Source organism: Stegastes partitus, unplaced genomic scaffold, assembly GCF_000690725.1.
Source record: "Stegastes partitus isolate 25-593 unplaced genomic scaffold, Stegastes_partitus-1.0.2 Scaffold2213, whole genome shotgun sequence".
Lineage (NCBI taxonomy): Eukaryota > Metazoa > Chordata > Actinopteri > Pomacentridae > Stegastes > Stegastes partitus.
Genome location: NW_007579944.1, coordinates 32140 through 50131, shown reverse-complemented (window position 1 = coordinate 50131; position 17992 = coordinate 32140). Strand labels below are relative to the sequence as shown.

Sequence of the window (17992 nt, the reverse complement as noted above, 5' to 3'; positions counted from 1 at the left end):
ATCAGTAGGTTTGCTTACATGAGAGAAAATAACAAACCACAGAAACACCAGTTTGTTCTGTGCATCTATTCATCTGCAGTAAGAGAATCATGAAAAAAGCCCACCACCGCTCCCTAGAACCCAAAGTGATGTTTTCATTTTGCCTTTGTGGCATTTTTGCTTTAGAAAACGATTTAGGCAGCTTATCAAATGAATGTATACGAGTCAAACAATTGCTTCATAAACAAATCATTTCAGCTCTATAATCATTTCTATTGTGGCAGATGACTTAAGGCTCAACTTATTGCAAAATTAATATAATGTAAATATTTAGAACATGTCAAAGAGGCGAAGGTTTACTCTGGATATAAACAAAGCTGTAAAATACATTATTAATACTTTTTTTTTCCATCTCTACAAATACATAAAATAATTAAATGCAAACAGAGTCTGAAATACGGCACTGGATTATGTAAGGAAGCACTGTGGCTGGTAGTAATTTTTTGTGTTTTCTACAGTAAACCTGGAGAGATCTGTGTGCTCCTCCTGCAGTGAATTCATGGAAGCAGTGTAATATTTATTAATAAAAACAGACAGGGCTCTGCATTGTGTCTGCACCAACCAGCTCACAGTGAAATTGAAACAGTTGGTTTGCCTGAAACGATGGCAGAAATGAGTTGTTAGCAGATTTCAGTGAAGCTGATATTTAGCTGTTTCTTTCTGTGCAACTCAGCCCTGACTATCAGTAACCACCAAACCTTCTGTGAGGAATATGGGAGGTTATTAGAGTCTCTGTGAAATGTCAGAAAATATGGACAACAGAAAAAAAGGAAAGAAAGGAAAAAGGAAAAAAAAAGGCACCATTGGTTTTGATTCATTTGGATTCTTCTTCAGCTGATTGGCTTAGAGGTGCCTGTGCAGTCAGACCACAGCTGTTATAAACCATCCTCCTCTGTGGAAAAAAAAACTCTGCTGCCTAGCAACAATCAGGAGCACGTACAGGAGGTGACAGTATGCAGCGCTCTACTGTGATGGAGCGATAGATGAGACATTCAGATGGGAGCACAAGTATTATTTACAGACAAGGAGGCTGACATTTTATCCAGTTTCTATATTCTTTCTCTACATTTTTTTATTTTTTTACAGACTAATATACAGCACCAGAGAGAACTTCATAAAAACACACAACAAAAGCAAAGTCATACCTTTGCACTTTCGGGTACTTCATCTCTGAAATCACGTTGGTGGCTTCTACTTGACTGTGCTTCAGATCAGGAGGCCACATGTTGTCCACCCAGTCCACTTGATCCACCTGCAAAGGCAATTAAAAAATCAGTCCCGGCGTTGTGAGTCATCCCCTCTCTGAACATGACACTAAATTTGTGACCTCTATTAAGCCTTTCATAATATCATAAAGCAGACGTAATGTTACCACTGTGGGCCGCTTGATGAGGTTCTCCAGCTTAGTGTGGCTGAACTCTAAGCTGATGACATTAAAGAGTTTGTCTCGCTCTTCCTCTGGCGTCTCGTAATAACGGACAAACTGCGCCATGCTCATTTCGGTGCCTTTCTGAGTGCTCACGTCCATAACATCCACAGACCGGCGACTGCCTGCAGGACATAACCAGGATACAGGAGATAAACATTTACAAGCGCTTCTACTGTCATTGATTTACAACTCAAGTGGTTTGTAAATTGGTATAAAATTTGTCAAATTTATATGCAGCAAATTTGGATTTGTTGACATGCTGAGTGGCAGATTTTATCATGAGAAACTGCACAAGTTACTCCCATGCACTTAAATGTACATTTATTTATACACATGTTATTCACAATATTCCCCACTAGATGGCGCAACTACACTCTGAACATGTTCATGCCTTTCATGCTTTTCATGCTTCACTTGACACAATTGTGTTTGGGTAGATTAGAAAACAATCGTAAAAGGCAGATTATCTGATCTGGCTTTTAACATAACAGTAATAAAAGATAACAGATGAAACCGTATATTGTTTTAAACTGACAACAGAGAAAACGCTCTGAACACTGTGAGAAAGTGGACATGTGCACATCTACAGAGCGAAGACAGTCCACAGAGTCAGACAAAAGAGAGACAAGCAAACAATAGATAGAGCAATGGGCATGTGTGTGCAATACTAAAAATGAAAAACAGAGAAAACAATAACGCCATTGTGATTATAAGATATATAATTTACAGAAACTAAAACTTTCTGACTCTATAAATATTTTAATGTCCATTTCTTGACAATAAAAGTAGTTTTCATGTTCAGTTGTTTATCTACTAGATAATAATTTACAAAGAAAACTGCTTTTTTCAAATTAGAAACTCTCTTCCAGGACTGATGTGATGATACTTTATTAATTTATTATCCAAACCACACTTCCTGTTCAGTCATAGTTCAGGCAGTTTAGAAATCTTTACAGTATTTCTGTGGATCGACTTTATGACACTTTAAGGACACTTGTGGTGGCACCTCGTCCTTTCACACTGTCACTAATGCAGAGATTATTTTTATTTTTTTGTCTGGCATGACCATAAATTATTTCCCAAAAGTCGTCAGCCCGGCTCTTATTCTTTAATCTAGGATTCTACAGATATGTTTAGGACAAGTTGAACAAATCAGTTTCCGTAATTACAACTGCGTTAGAGTGCACTTACCAACTAATCCTTTAATTTCGCTGACTGTAAACTCTGGATCCGGCATTCTGTGTAAACGTCAGAGAGATGTGCATGTCATTCGATTAATATATTACAAAAACAGTTGCAAAACAGTGGATTCAATCACCAGCATGAGCAGATTATCATCAGTGATTGCACACAGGAATGACTCCTCACCTGATCCCTAATTCATCTGTCTCTTTAAAAATGAGTGGGATCCTGAGAGCCTCCCTTTGCACGTATTCATAGGTGAAGTCTGCAAAGCATTCACAGGGGAGCACATTTACAACAATAAAAAAAAAGTGCATTTATTTCCTTGCAAAAACAATAGAGTAACTGCAACAGATAAACACCCGAGCATGCATGTGACTTGTGCTCCTTCACCTTTTCCCTCCATCGAGTGGACAAAGTCTGCTCCGTAGCTGTCACTGACGAGCTTCTCCTCCACGCTGAAACCTCTGATGTTTGTAATTTCCTCCACATCTGACAAATCCTCGTTTTCGTCGTACATCCTCCGGCAGATGGAGCGCTGCCATTGAAAACCATACGATTTACATGACAAAACTGCAACACGCGTGGAAAGCAAACTCTTCTTCTTTCCCCTGTCACAAAGGCCCCCTTTCTCTCCCCACGCACACACCCACAGTCGGAGGAATAATTTCATGCCTAACTTTCACACTGGGGCACGTTTTTTTTGATAGTAACACTTACTACAGTGGCAGCATTTATTGTTTTTTCTCCTTTAAATCTGGCGTTGGATACAAATAACCGTTAAACTGCGCTTCCACTGGGAAAAAGGTAGTTATGTTGTGTGACACTCTATAATTGCAAAAACTGCTTGTCCGATTTTCTCTCATCTTGATATTAATTTGTCTTGCTTTTCACGCTTCCCTGAACTGCTAAAAGTAGTCACAAAAAACTAAAAATATCTACCGTTCTCCCTCGTCGCCTCAAACTTGAGCAGCTTCACTGACTTGACAAATTCCTTCCCCAACGTTTACAAACGTTAGCTTAGCTAACTAATTAGCTCGCTGCCAGTGTCGCCCTCGCAAGCTAACGTTACCACGGCGGATGGTAAGCTACACACCAGCCTGCGTCCGGACTCGGCGCACGTCTCCGCGGCCTGAGCCATCGTCTCCCGTGAACGTTTTTTCCCCCCGGTGGCTCAGGGTCGGAGGAGCATCTCGGCGGAGGCGCTGCGGAGTTCAAGAAGAAGCACTTAGCACGCTTTACAGGTTCAAAACAAGGGAACCATGTTTTTGTGTATTACGTCACCGCCAGGAACCAAAACATTGTTGGACAACGTCACGGCATGTCAGCGCTCCGCTTTCATTACACACCCCTAACATTAATCACAGCGGAGGAGTCGCTGTTTGTTAGTGGGAGAAACTACTAAAAAAAATAAAATAAAATAAAAAATGATAACCACTTTTTGCACATATTTAATTTTAGCTTTTCCACAATTTGAAAAAAACAGCTTTTAAACACACTTTAATTCATTTTAAAATTTAGAAAACAATACTTTTAATTTGTTGGAAGAGCATTACGTGGAGTAGTTTAATTTTTTGAAACTGCTCTTTTAGCATTTCTACCTACTTAGTCACATCAGTGTGAACTACGCGGGTGAGCTGTACCCGCTTCACGGAGCTTAGTTTACTAACGGATGTTGCCCTCAAACCGCGCGGGCTTCTGGGTAATGTAAGGTGCAGCACGCTGAAGGCAGCTGGTGAAAAAATAGCTTCCGCAGTTCCGTCAGCTGGCGAGATTAAATGCTTTGTAAGTGTACGCCGTTGGACGCTGTCTTCTGTCTTTCCCCGCTACAGTAACAACCACGTCTGCGCGGCTCCTCCACTTGTTTGGCGTCTTTTTTTTGTGTGTGTGTGTGAGTGATAATTAGCGCAACATGAGTCTGAGCGAGCATTCACTGCAAGCACTCTCCTGGAGGAAGCTGTACCTGAGTCGGGCTAAACTGAAGGCTTCCAGCCGGACCTCAGCACTGCTCTCTGGATTTGCCATGGTAACACGGTCCCCTCAACATCCTGCCGTCGATGAATCAGTCACATGACAACGCTGACATATGTGTGCCTAAAGTTCCTGTTTTCTTCCTGTTCCCTTCTTCTCCTCAGGTGGCCATGGTTGAAGTGCAGCTGGACAACAGCTACCCTTACCCACCTGCCCTCCTCATTGCCTTCAGTGCCTGCACCACCGTGCTGGTGGCCGTCCACCTGTTCGCTCTGATGGTCAGCACCTGCATCCTGCCCAACATAGAAGCCGTGAGCAACGTCCACAACCTCAACTCTGTCAAGGAGTCCCCGCACGAGAGGATGCACCGGCACATTGAACTGGCCTGGGCTTTTTCCACAGTTATTGGTACTTTGCTCTTCCTCGCCGAGGTGGTTCTACTCTGCTGGGTCAAATTTTTGCCCGTGAAGCCCAACAAATCCAGCAATAATACGGTTTCCTCTGGCGTGGCTGCTGCTATTACCTCAACCTCCATCATGGTCCCCTTTGGTTTAGTCTTCATCGTCTTCGCTGTGCATTTCTACCGCTCGTTGGTGAGCCACAAGACTGACAGACAGTTTCAGGAGCTGGAGGAGCTGTCTAACCTCACCAGACTTCAAAATGAACTCGACAACAGAGGAGAATCTTCCATTTTGCAGTCGCCGAGCTCACATTTCCCATAGACATGTACAGCGGACGCACATCTGTGGTGGAACTTTGACTCCGTGGGTATTTGTCCAAGGGAGAGGCCCAAGTGTTGACTTCTTGTTTTTTTTTTTTTTTTACGGGAATGAAGATATGTCTCACCCTTTGTTGTGACATTTACTTTTGTGTGGAAGTTTATTTTTAGAAGACACATTTGTTTCAACTGTGAACTCACAAATCTGCCATAATGCATGTAGCTGGAAATCATAAAGTCTTAAGTGTAATAGTTGCTTGATTTATGTCTACATTATGGCAGAAAGATCCGAAGAGTAACTTGGCGTCCTGTCTGTTGCCTGCTGCTTTTATTTACCAGTTTGTCAGTGAAGGCTCACATTCGTTTGTGTATATTACATAGTTGTGTTTTGTGAACCACACGTATGTAACTCTTTGCTCCGTATTTACATGACCTATTGTACTGTTCACCATTTGCATTCTGAATGCATTCTGGTTGCGCTGACTGACTAATCACTTGCCTAAACTACAGTATTATTAGCGTATATTTGCTGACATCTGTAGCAGAGGCTGTGACGTTAAAAAAAATAAACATTTTTTTACCAAGTGACATTCAAAGATTAAGAGTGCAGAAAGTGACTGGGATACATTATTTGAAAATAGATTTCTAATGTTACATGTGCAGGGCTGCAAGGTGGGGCAGTGGTTAGCACTGTTGCCTCACAGCAAGACGGTCGCCAGTTCGCGTCCCGGTGAGAAAACCAGGGAACTTTCTGTGTGGAGTTTGCATGTGCAGCATGCAGCATGGGTTCTCTCCAGGTTCCCTCCCCCAAGGTCCAAAAAACATGTTGAGGATAATTGGTGATTCTAAATCAGGGGTGTCCAATCCTGGTCCTCGAGGGCCACAAACCTGCATGTTTTAGATGTTTCTCTCTTCCAACATACCTGATTCAAATGATCAGGATCGTTACCAGGCCTCTGCAGAGCTTAATGATGAGCTGATCATTTGAATCAGGTGTGTTGGAAGAGGGAAGCATCTAAAACATGCAGGATTGTGACCCTCGAGGACCAGGATTGGACACCCCTGTTCTAAATTGTCCGTAGGTGTGAATGTGAGTGTGCTTGGTTGTCTGTCCAGGGTGTCCTCTGCCTTCGCCCTGAGTCAGCTGGGATAGGCTCCAGCCCTCTTGCGACCCTCGTGAGTATTAAGGGGTGTATAGATAATGGATGGATGGATGTCACATAAGCAACATACATGCAGTCATTAACAGACAAGATTTGCAAATGCAACTCTCAGAGTTACTTCACACCTTTTTCACTATCTTTAAGCTGTATAAAGGCTTTATACTTAAGTTTCATTTGAATCTGATTCTTTACACTTGCTTTATCACCACAGTTTGACCTCTGTGGAGTACCTATTAATATTTAGAACTCGTGTTCCTCGATGCTTTATTTTGTAAGAGCACTGAGCACTTCACTTGTCTCCTGAATTAGCATGTTGCTTTCATCTTTCATTCTTAGAGTGGCCCTGGAGAGCTTTTCAGTCAGTCATGTTTATTCACATTTAGCTGGTGTTTTGTTCTCAACAATTTAGAGAAACGGATCTATCTGAGTTAATTGTCAGTATTGGAGGAGGTAGGAGTCCAGGTGGGCATCAAATGGATGTAATCTAATGGTTTCCGTTATAGAGGTGTAATTAGGTGTTTTTCTTCATGTACACAGTTTGGATCATCACAACAGTTGCTGTGTTAAATTTAATCACTAGAAACACAGGATTTGGTTTGCTCCTCTAAAACGGACAAACAATTAGAGTGGAAAATATTATCAAGATGAAACATTCTGAATATCGTTATGTGCTTTTCTTTTATTTACTCCTTATCATGTGCTGGAGTGGAAACTTGCTTCTCGTTGGCTATCAAGGCTGATTTGGCGTCCCTTAAAACCAACTCCATGTCCACCAGATGTAGCTTGAAAAAAGAAGACAGGTACTTGTTTTAATGCACAATATTTGTTGTCCATGCTTATTTGATTGTGTTATGTGCAAAAATTAAGTAGTTTAATTAGCTGCATGGCTGTTGAAGTCTGTGGCTTTGTTGTACCTTTGGGATCAGATACTTCGCAGGTGTTGGTGCTTCATCCCTCCCAAAGTCAGTTAGGGTCCCACATTTTGCTACTCCATCCACCCAAAAGCCTACATAAAGCTGGCCTTTGTCGGAATAGTAGAGCTTTCCGTTGCCGTTCTTCTTGCCGTCTTGCCAGGTTCCTTCATACCAGTTACCATTTGCTATAACACAAGTTGAAAATCAGACTATGTCAGGGCATTCAAGCCATAACCCCTTTTTTTTGATTATTCTTATTTAAATGTAAACCAAAATTTTCTTACAAAATCGTAAAACTCCTTGTCCGTGATTGCTATCCTTCATCCACTCTCCCTCATAGACGTCTCCGTTCTCATAGTACATCCTTCCCCAGCCGCTGCGTTGGTCGTCACTCCACTCGCCCTCGTAAACTGAAGAGTTGTTGTAAAAGTACTCACCATACCCCTGTGAAGACAGAAGCACACATCACTGATGCTACACACACCTGTTGCAGCGTGAATGTTAAACATCATATCAAATACGTACATGCTTCTTTCCATTTTTCCATCCACCACAGTACTTCCTTGCATACGCCTTTGATTTTGGGAGTAGCACACTGTAGGTGCCATGTCCATCACGTTTTCCAAATTTCCACTCTCCGTCATAAATGGAACCAGAATTCTTCCAAATCTGAATCCCTTTGCCTTGAAAAAAAAGATTATAAGCAAACATTTAAGCTGTTACGCAACAAATGTATGTTATGATTCATGAAGAGGCATTCACAAATATCTCAGTACTTAAGTGGAAGCTAAAATCAAGTATCTCACCGTGCTTCTTGTTGTTCTGCCACTCCCCAGTGTACTCATTTCCACTGACTGAGTAAACTGTGTGCCGCAGTCCACATTTCTGAGACTTAATATCTAACAATGTGGAGACTGGAGGGCTTTTCTTAGATGTTTTAATATATGGCATGGCTGGAGGTAGGTTGATGTAAACACTATAAAAATAAAAAATAAATATGATTGACCTATGAAGCTGTAAAAGTTAGTCTATTTCCCAATAATATTACCAAGTCAGGTCGGTTTATTTATATTACAAATTTAAACACAGCAGACCAAAATGCTGTACAAGAGAAATAGAACCATTAAAGCAAATTAAAAACTAATAAATCAGTTACAACCTCAACTCGTAAAACCACTGAAACTAATTACAGTAAATCAATTAAAACCATAAATCATAAAAAAAAAAAACACAACAACAAAAGTAATCATCATATGATAAATCACAAAGGCTGTCATGTGAACTTTGCACCCAGATAAAACTTGGAATTGTTGGTTCTAAACTAGCAAAGCAAGCATGAAGAACACATATTTAATTAGGATTATAAAATCAAGGGGGGAGGAAATGCAGCTCCAAAGTTTTGGAGACCTACTAGATGTTTGGACTACTGAGAGATTCTGGTCTAATGACTTTAGCAAGCAATGTGGTGCATAAAAATGCAACAGATATGAGAAATAACCGAGTCCTAGTTGTCAAACTAATTACAAAAGGGTAGAAACTGTACAATGATCTTAGTTCAGTGGAGGTCAAATGTAAAGGAATGTGTGCACATATAAATAGTACGTTATATATATATTGCAAGCAAGTGTATGTACAGCATTTGAAATATCAAAATTCGAATTAAAACATCACCTTTTCCTCATGTCTAACTAATATCATTGGAGCATGTCTAATTTTTGATGCAAATGTTTGAATTACTGAGTCAGCTACAAGCCCAACTAAGCTATCTAATTAAGATTCCCAGGTTAGCTAACGTAGAACAAAACAAAATATCAAATCCTCACTCAAAATAAAACATTTTTTACCGGAGCAATGTGTCCAAGCGGATGAATTACTGCAGCAACAAGAGAGCAAGTTTATGTTTATCTGTTGTATCCTAGCAACAGCAATGCGACCTGTGATTGGTGACGCATACATTTTGTCCGGGAGTCGATTTAAAAATCAGAAGTAAATTTATTTTAAAGCCCTCGCTGATACCTGAGCCCTTGCACTCATTTGCAGTGGGTTTTTGTTTACTTGCAGCAGGTTCAACTCCGGTTCAAACGACGTTTGTCTTCACAGCGGGTTTACGGTGTGCGCATGCGCCGTGCAGCACAGTTAAAAAGCGCCTGAGTGGACGGAGCGAGCCTGTGAGAGGAGACACTCGGGCTGAAGCCGTGTGGAAGCGTTCCTCTTCTACCCATCAGCTGCCGGACCACCATGTCCAAACCGAAGTTTCAGACGGAGTGGGAGGAAATTGACGAGGAATATCAACAATTACAGGTGACAGAGAACTCTTTAGCAGCGTCCGCGGTAGGTTTGCTGGCAGTAGCGTGTCGCGGATGGCACTGACAGCAGATAGTGGCTACGATAGTTAGTCTGGCTCTTTCACGTTCGCCATTCATTCTCTGCTCAACGCAACACTGAGCCAGAAACTGCACTGTTTGTAGCATTACTTGAGGGTGTGGGGATATGTTTCGCAGGGTTTTGTTTTTTCTATCATCCTCGACTCCACTGTAACATCCGTGTGTAGCAGCCCGCTAACGTTAGCAGCAGCAGGTTGCGTGTCTTCATTGTGTTTTGCGGCTAATGAGCAGCTACAGTACCTTAGCTAACCCCCTCAGTGCAATATGGTGCGATTGATCAACGTTGAGCAACTGCTTCCAAAGTTAAGCAAAGGTCGCAAAGGTGCTTTTCGTCAGTGTTTCTTTGCCTGGCTGCAACATTTAGCAGTTGGTCAATACATCACCACCACCACCATCCATCCTTTAAGTTGTCACGCTAGCTCAGGTTAGCTACAGTTGGCTAACTTAAAACAACATATGGGATTCACGTTGGGACACATAAAGCATCTTATGGAGTGTGATCAGGTGACTCTTCTGCCCGTGCAGCCGCTCTTAGATAGCTGGATCTGTGATGGTGCCATCAGAATTGGAAAATCTGGAGCTGCTCCACAGGGAAGGGTGATGAGGATGATGATGAAGGTTATCGTCATCCGTCCAGGGATTTTCTCAAATGAAGCTTACACCTGAGCTGAAACCGTCTCCTGCTCGTGGTCGGTTGCATGCAGCTCCTGATTTGTCATTCTTTGTGGCATATCAGGTGTAAAAGCTCATGTTTGGGGTTTGTGGGTTTGCAGAAACTTGATCATGTGGACTTTGTTGTTACTGATGGTGAGAAAACTGTCATGTGATACACGGTATACCTTGGGAACACAGTGATTAGTGCTTTCTGTTTCCCTTTGAGAGCTGAGAATCTCTTTCAGGATGCTGCTAGCTTTGATTAACAACACATTAGTAATCCACCAGATACTGACTTCATAACCTCCATCACACATTTCTCTGTCTAGTTCAGGGGAGAGGGGCGTCTACGAACCATTTATAGTGCAGTTTGTACTTTCAACACGGTGCACTCTGTGTACATTTAAATCAAACCCTATTTTAAGCAGGCCTACATTTAAGATGACAAAACAAACACAGTCTTTGTTCAGGTCGTGTCTTCCTGCTAGAATCAATTTATCATGCAAAAAAAACCCGCTAACCTTTCCCCCGTGTTCCTAGAGTTGCACCACATGGTCCCGTCAAGATCTTTCTGGATTCTAGTTGTGGTTATTCTGGTAGTTTAATTATAGCAACTGGACTTTTTTGAGTTCCTTGAAGACGTTTCACCTCTCATCCAAGAGGCTTCATCAGTTCTGACAGACTAGTTGGGAGATCCAGATACTTATATCCTAAAGAAGCCACTAACTAGTCAGTCAGAACTGATGAAGCCTCTTGGATGAGAGGTGAAACGTCTTCAAGGAACTCAAACAAGCCCAGTTGCTACGATTAATCTACCAGAATCACCATGACCTGGATGACTGAGAATCTTTACAGACATTCTAGATGTGGGTTTCTACGAAATAACAGGCTGTCATGGGTGTGCAAATCCTTTTGGGGTTGGATGGTAACAAGTCTCTAACCTCAGACCGCAGGATTATCGATTCCAAAGCTCCACAGTCCAGGTTTATAAACCAGAGACGATAGAAAAAGTACAGCTCGGTCCGTTCTACCAGCAGACATGCAAGTAAAGTGCAATATTTATTTCACCACATAATGTGATGTCATGGGCTGTTTGTGTTCAGACAGAAGGGTCAAACAAGATTTCACGCCATGGAGCATTTCCATCTCTGCTGAAAAGAGACTCTGTTTGCCAAGAGCGTTCCACTGTTGTCCATTGAGAATTTTTTTTCTTGAGCTTGGCAAAGGTTTGGGTGAGACTAGGATACGTTTTCACTCTTTCAAAGAAGTGTTTTGAGGAGAATGTGGATAAATTCAGTGAACGCTCATTTATTTATTGGTTGTAAACTCTACTGTAAGTGTCTTTTAATATGCATGTGATACAGGAAACTTTTAGACGGTTACAGAAAACCACCAGATGTTTCTAACCCAACGTTTCTTCGTGTGATCTGCAGGAAACTCACAAAATATACAGACAGAAGTTAGAGGAGCTCACCAATCTTCAGACGACATGCAGCAGCGCCATCAGTAAACAAAGAAAATGCCTGAAAGACCTGAGGCACAGCTTGTCCAAGTGAGTACAGCGGGCGGTTAATGAATCAGATGTATTGCCAGGTATAGATCTCACAATACGAGGAATTTATTCTGGTGGGTGGGTGCAACAAAACAACAATACAGTAAACAATAAATATACATTCAAATAAAGTGACTAAAAATAACTGTAATAGTGCTGTAATTGGGTCAGTGCGGGGTCCTGGGCATTGTTCATGAGGCTGGTGGCAGACGGAAAGAAACTGTTCTTGTGGCGTGAGGTTCTGGTCCTGTTGGACCGAAGCCTCCTGCCAGAGGGGAGTGATTGGAAGAGTTTGTGTCCAGGGTGGGAGGGGTCAGCCACAATCTGACCTGCACGCCTCAGAGTCCTGGAGGTGGGCAGGTCCTGGAGAGAAGGCAGAAGAGAGGAAGAGAAGAGAAGGCATGAAACGATCTCTTGCAGAAATGACGAGTTCTACAGCTAAACAGGATGTCTAAATGTGTTTTCTTGTGCATTCACTGATTTTGGTTAAATGCAGGACAGTCTACCAGCAGTTATGTGCAGTGACTGAATTTTTCTTATTTCTGTCACTCTAAGATCCTTTTTCTATATAAAGAAATATACGATAGATAGATAGATAGATAGATAGATAGATAGATAGATAGATAGATAGATAGACTTCATTGTCTGTCCCAAATAGTGACAGATATTCTCCTGTATGTGATGCTCTCCTCCTCTACTCATAGACGCTCTGCTTTTTATTTACAGGTGTGCACAAGCATGTGAAGAGAAGGAGTTGGAACTAATAACCGACATCAAAACACAAATCAAAGATAAAGAAAATGTCTTCTTTGATATGGAAGCATATTTGCCAAAGAAAAATGGGTAAGTACGGATTAATAAGCTCAACATCCAACAGGCTGGACCTTGTTATACATGACAAACATGTCGGATCATTGAAGGTGATAAAAGAAGAATAAAATCTGCATTGCAAGTTTATTTGCTTGTTTTGTTTGCAGGCTCTACTTGAATTTGGTCCTGGGCAACGTGAACGTAACGCTTCTCAGCAACCAGGCAAAGTATGTAAAGCGCTTCGCCTTCAGGACGGCTGATAATCGGAGCTCGTCCCTCTCTCATCTCCTTCCTCTGTTCATCCGCAGGTTTGCCTACAAGGACGAGTACGAGAAGTTCAAGCTTTATATGACAATAATCCTGATGTTCGGAGCAATAACCTGCCTCTTCTTTCTCAACTGTCGGTGAGATCACGTTGAAAACCCTGAAGGTTTTTATTGTTGGTGGGATTTATTAAATAGTGATTCATTCTTTACGGTTCGTTTAGAGTCACTGATGAAATCTTCAACTTTTTGCTGGTGTGGTACTACTGCACACTGACCATAAGGGAAAGCATCCTCATGAGCAATGGCTCCAGGTTTGTTGGAAACGTGTTCCAAATGATTTCTAAATTCAATCTAGATGTATAATTTGTATTTTGGAAATGCTCCAGTGTTTCTTGTCTTCATGTCTTCTCTTGTTCTGCTCGTGTTTTTCAGGATCAAAGGCTGGTGGGTGTCTCACCATTATGTGTCCACCTTCCTCTCAGGTGTCATGCTGACCTGGTGAGATCTGTGATTTCATAGTGTCACATTGATTCAACCTACTGTTGCGACTGCTAAGCCAAAAATAAAAAAAAAGGCTTCATGATCGACTAATTAGTTTTTTCTTTTCACAGGCCAGAGGGACCCATGTACCAGATGTTCAGGAGCCAGTTCCTCGCTTTCTCCATCTATCAAAGTAGGAGCTACACATCAGTTTACTCTTCTAACATTCATGTATGTGCGTAGGTTCTCTGAGGTTTGGATTCTGCGTACGTGAGGACTGGAGTTTGTAGTTAGAATGTCTGAGGAGACACTCTGTCAGTTAAAAAAATATATTTTTTAGCACAGCGGTTACACCAGCAGGAGGTTCGTCTTCAAAAAGCAGCAGCAGCAACTTTCTCCTTTGACTTTATGTTTCAACAAAGAACACCTTCTCTGTTTTATTGTGTAGCAAAGGCAGCTTTTCACTTCTTTTTTTTTTCTTTGGAGTTTTGAGACCGTGTGGTGTCTGTCTGGTAAACAAATATTGACGAACACTTGTGTTATCACCAGTTGCAGACAGAAAACTGTGGAAGAAAGATAGAGCAGAAGTGTTCACATGGTCTTTGTACATTTATTACATTTACTAATATAGTCAAATGATTTATGGAACATATTTTGAAATAACTGTGTTAAAGTGTGTAGCATGTTGTAAGACAGGCAGCAGTATGTGGGGGAGAAAAAATATAAGCCAGAAAACAAGATAAAAGTCAACTTGCAAAGACAAATAAAGTTAATAATAAATGCAAAAAAAAAGACAAGACATAACAGCAGAACAACTTGCAAGATCAGTTTCTTATGGAGGAAAAATGAAAATACAAATAGAAAACCCAAAAGAGCCAGATGACTTCCTGGATACAGAGCTGCAACTTACAAATGATTATTACTACTGAGTAAGATTTACTAAAGAATGCTATTTAGAGCAGTGGTTCTCAAACTGGGGCTCAGGACCCCCATGGGGGTCCCAAGACAATTTCAGGTGGTCGCCAGATCATTGTAAAAAGAAAAGAAAATAAAGCCTACATTTATCAAATAAATTTGGATTCGGGCTGTCAAAATTAAAAGTGTATACTTCTTCCCACTCATTATTCTTTTTTGCTCTTTTTAAAATTATTTTGTTTTGTTTTTATATTTTCTTTCCGCTTTCATTTGTTCAAAATAAATTCAATTCATTCAAAAGCAACTTAACGTGTCAATGTAAAGAGATTCATCTGTGGAATTAACACATTCATTTTTAACCCATTAATGCACAAACAACAAAGTTATTATTCATGATATATTAGAAATTCACATTGGGGGGTCATGAACACAAACTTTTGTTATCTTGTCGGTCGTGGCTCAAAAAGTTTGAGAACCACTGATTTAGAAAATAATTACTAATTTGCAAGAGTCCACGGAAACATTCAAATATTTTATTTTGTGGTTTTAGTGATGTGGCACAGAGTGAATCTGCAAATTGCAGACTTCAATCATCGACTTTTTGACATTTTCTTTCTTTTTTTAATAACAAGACAAACGATTGATAGATCATAAAAACACTTGCACATAAATTTCCCATCAGCTGATTGATTTATTTTGATGTAATTTGAATCTGAATGATGCTTTTCAGTAGGAAAGAGAAAAATTACACTTTTTAATTGTGTTTTTTCAATAAAAAATGGAAACTGATGCCAACTTGAAGTTAAAATATCCAAGTAGTGAGACACCGAGACACGATTAATGACAGAAATAACAAAAAGTGGACAGTATCACTAAACCATGGTGTCTGTTCTCTGCTTTAGACGGATTCTCTCTAACTAGTGCCCTTTATCAGAACGTTACTTGCTCTCCTCAACATTTTCCCCTCGAATGCTCCCGAGTCAGAGGCCGCTGTACTGCGACACCATGTTGAGATAACACACTGATCCCAGCGCAGGTCAAGGGCAGCTGCAATGCAAAGGTTGTTGTGTAACGGTGAAACGTCCTCTTCAATCGCTTTGTGTCAAAGAAGGCAGCACAGAAGTAGATCAAATAAAGCGCAAACATGTTAAGATTAAGAGGAAGTAAATATGCAGGAGGGTGAAACAACCTCCATCTGATAAGAACTGAACACTGAATGACCCCAAAGTTACAAAGGATGGCTTTTACTTGTGCTGTTCAAGGATGTCAGACTGCAGATTCATCATCTGTAGCCTTGTAGAAATGATTTTGTATGTATAATGCAGCCGTTCTTCTCACCAGAACAGAGAAGGGAAGTCATTATCAGACATTAGTGGTTACGGCCGTCGCTTCCTACGTCACATGTGGACTCACGATGCATCCGCTGAGTGACGGGCCGCTTTTTTGGTAAAAGGTCAAATGTTTAAATAGACAGATGGTCACCAAAAAACCAAAAACCAAAAAAAGTCTGGTAACAAGAGTCTAGACTAAAATATATATATATATATATATATTTGTATTACAGTATAATATATATATTATACTGTAATATGGTCACTTAGTATTTTAGGCTTACAGTACAGTAAAACAATGTGAATTAAAAATGTAATTACTGTTTCTAAAAATACAATTTTTTGATGTGGACTTTATGTACAATCTGGCCTTTTTTTAACCTTTTTTTTTTTTTTTTTTCAATCTGGCCTTTTTTTAACCTTTTTTTTTCTTTCTATTATCTAAAATTGAACAAAAACCGAAGAAATCAGTTAATTTATTTACTTTTTGTTTCTTTTTTTTTTTTTACAGTTTTTATATCCATTCCTAATACTCCTAAATATTCTTACAAATTGCAGGAAACATCTATAAAATAATGTTTTAGCCAATTTAAATACTGTAAAAAATAAATAAATAAATAAAACAAAATAAATAATAAATATTAATTTTTTTAAAAGTGGAATTTTATGGGCAAATGTTGTAAAATAAATAAAAACAAATTTTTGATGTGGATGTTTTTTTAAAGGTTTGGCCTCTTTTAAATTTTGGGGGGTTAATATAAAAATAAAGACCTTTTTTGTGATTTTTACGACTTGTATGTAAATATCTAGAATATTATAATATATATAAAATGCTTAAAAATGACAGGTACAAACCAAGATAATGAGGCTTCTGGGGGGAGTGTCATAGATTCTAACTGGTGCTAAGCAGATGTCTGTCCTCCCATAAAATCTAAACTTTCTTTAACTAAATATTATTGAACACTTTTTCTTTGACATTTTCTGTCTGCAGAAGTGAGACTAATTGAATCCAGCTGATCTCACAGCTCCGACTGTGACGTGCCGCAAATCCGCTAATCTTTGCGATCGCTTTGTCCCGCAGGCTTTGTTCAGTTCCTGCAGTATTACTACCAGAGCGGCTGCTTATACCGGCTGCGAGCTTTGGGAGAGAGAAATCAGCTGGACCTCACAGTGGGTGAGTTGGACGCTATTTTTGGTGGCAGTCATTTTGATCGTTTGAACTCTTGAGCCATCTGCAACGCCGTGTCTGGGGGGAAAGAAAAAAAAAAAAGAAATAGGGTAAAGGTGAGAGGACAGCTGCTAACATCAGCACACTGGGACACAGATGTAACTCGAGTAAGGCCTCGGAGAAACCAGCGCGAATGTCAGATTGTTGAGACGAGGGCTTGAGAGCACATCAGTGGCTTTGTGTCGTGTTCTGTGTCATGTGGGGTGAAGGTTACAGCTCCTGTGTGTCTGTGCAGAGGGCTTTCAGTCGTGGATGTGGAGAGGACTCACTTTTCTGTTGCCTTTCCTCTTTTTTGGCCACGTAAGTCGAACTTTATTCAGTTTTTCTGCTCACGTTGAACATTAAATCGCAGCTTTATCACCGTTTTCTGGTGTTTTAAATCACATTTTAAATCAACATTTGTTATTTCAGTTAATAAAAAATAGGATAAAGATGTGGATCCATTTGCTTGTGCAACCAGAGTTTTGAAAGATAATGCCTCCCCCTTCTTTTCCTTCACAGTTCTGGCAGCTGTACAACTCAGTGACCCTGTTTCGCCTGGCGGGACACGAGGACTGTAAGGAGTGGCAGGTACGCATCGCATCGGCAGATCCTTAAATGTCCAGAGACGAGCGGGAAACGGTTAAAAATGCTGTAGCTGAACCGGAAAATGCTTGAAAGGAGTTCTTTTGAGAATCATTTGTGCCTCGTCTGTATGGGTACAGTGTCCTTGTACATCCACATTCAGGGCCGTGTTTAGAGAGAGAAGTTGGCCAATAAAATGTGGATTTCCCGACCCCTGATGGCACCATGGAGCAGTTGTTCAATAGTGAGTGCTGAGTCCTTGAAAACAGGAAGACGGCATGCTGTTAAAGTTCCACTAAAATCAGCTTCGCAAACGTCTGCATGAGAGAGGAAGAAGTGCATTCATGTTTCACACAAAGGGTTCTGATGAGTAACGCCGTCACCGGGTTTCT

General features: G+C 40.6%; 4 protein-coding genes across 4 annotated transcripts in view; 2 read left to right on the top strand and 2 right to left on the bottom strand.

The window, feature by feature from the left end:
* Positions 1-3913, bottom strand: part of kdm2bb (lysine (K)-specific demethylase 2Bb) — a 27866-nt gene extending 23953 nt beyond the window's left edge. The window contains exons 1-6 of the mRNA XM_008304413.1: positions 3747-3913; positions 3044-3188; positions 2837-2915; positions 2660-2706; positions 1412-1590; positions 1185-1291 (exon numbers count right to left, since the gene is read on the bottom strand). Coding sequence (XP_008302635.1) covers positions 1185-1291; positions 1412-1590; positions 2660-2706; positions 2837-2915; positions 3044-3188; positions 3747-3791 — 602 coding nt within the window. The 5' untranslated portion in view covers positions 3792-3913. The remainder of the gene's footprint in view (positions 1-1184; positions 1292-1411; positions 1591-2659; positions 2707-2836; positions 2916-3043; positions 3189-3746) is intronic.
* Positions 3914-4366: 453 nt separating this feature from the next.
* Positions 4367-5941, top strand: orai1b (ORAI calcium release-activated calcium modulator 1b). Its single transcript, XM_008304411.1, has 2 exons — positions 4367-4676; positions 4786-5941. The coding sequence occupies exons 1-2, from the start codon at positions 4563-4565 to the stop codon at positions 5341-5343; spliced, it is 672 nt and encodes a 223-aa protein (XP_008302633.1). The 5' UTR covers positions 4367-4562; the 3' UTR covers positions 5344-5941.
* Positions 5942-7176: 1235 nt separating this feature from the next.
* On the bottom strand, positions 7177-9312 carry morn3 (MORN repeat containing 3). The gene is made up of 6 exons (XM_008304410.1): positions 9261-9312; positions 8223-8392; positions 7942-8099; positions 7701-7860; positions 7417-7601; positions 7177-7284 (listed from the first exon to the last, which is right to left on the bottom strand). The coding sequence occupies exons 2-6, from the start codon at positions 8365-8367 to the stop codon at positions 7186-7188; spliced, it is 747 nt and encodes a 248-aa protein (XP_008302632.1). The 5' UTR covers positions 8368-8392; positions 9261-9312; the 3' UTR covers positions 7177-7185.
* Positions 9313-9631: 319 nt separating this feature from the next.
* tmem120b (transmembrane protein 120B) overlaps positions 9632-17992 on the top strand; it is a 27319-nt gene continuing 18958 nt past the window's right edge. Inside the window, exons 1-11 of the mRNA XM_008304408.1 lie at positions 9632-9717; positions 11888-12006; positions 12733-12849; positions 12984-13043; positions 13125-13220; positions 13304-13393; positions 13515-13580; positions 13694-13755; positions 16890-16982; positions 17272-17336; positions 17538-17606. Of these exons, the coding sequence (XP_008302630.1) occupies positions 9655-9717; positions 11888-12006; positions 12733-12849; positions 12984-13043; positions 13125-13220; positions 13304-13393; positions 13515-13580; positions 13694-13755; positions 16890-16982; positions 17272-17336; positions 17538-17606 (900 nt within the window). The 5' untranslated portion in view covers positions 9632-9654. The remainder of the gene's footprint in view (positions 9718-11887; positions 12007-12732; positions 12850-12983; positions 13044-13124; positions 13221-13303; positions 13394-13514; positions 13581-13693; positions 13756-16889; positions 16983-17271; positions 17337-17537; positions 17607-17992) is intronic.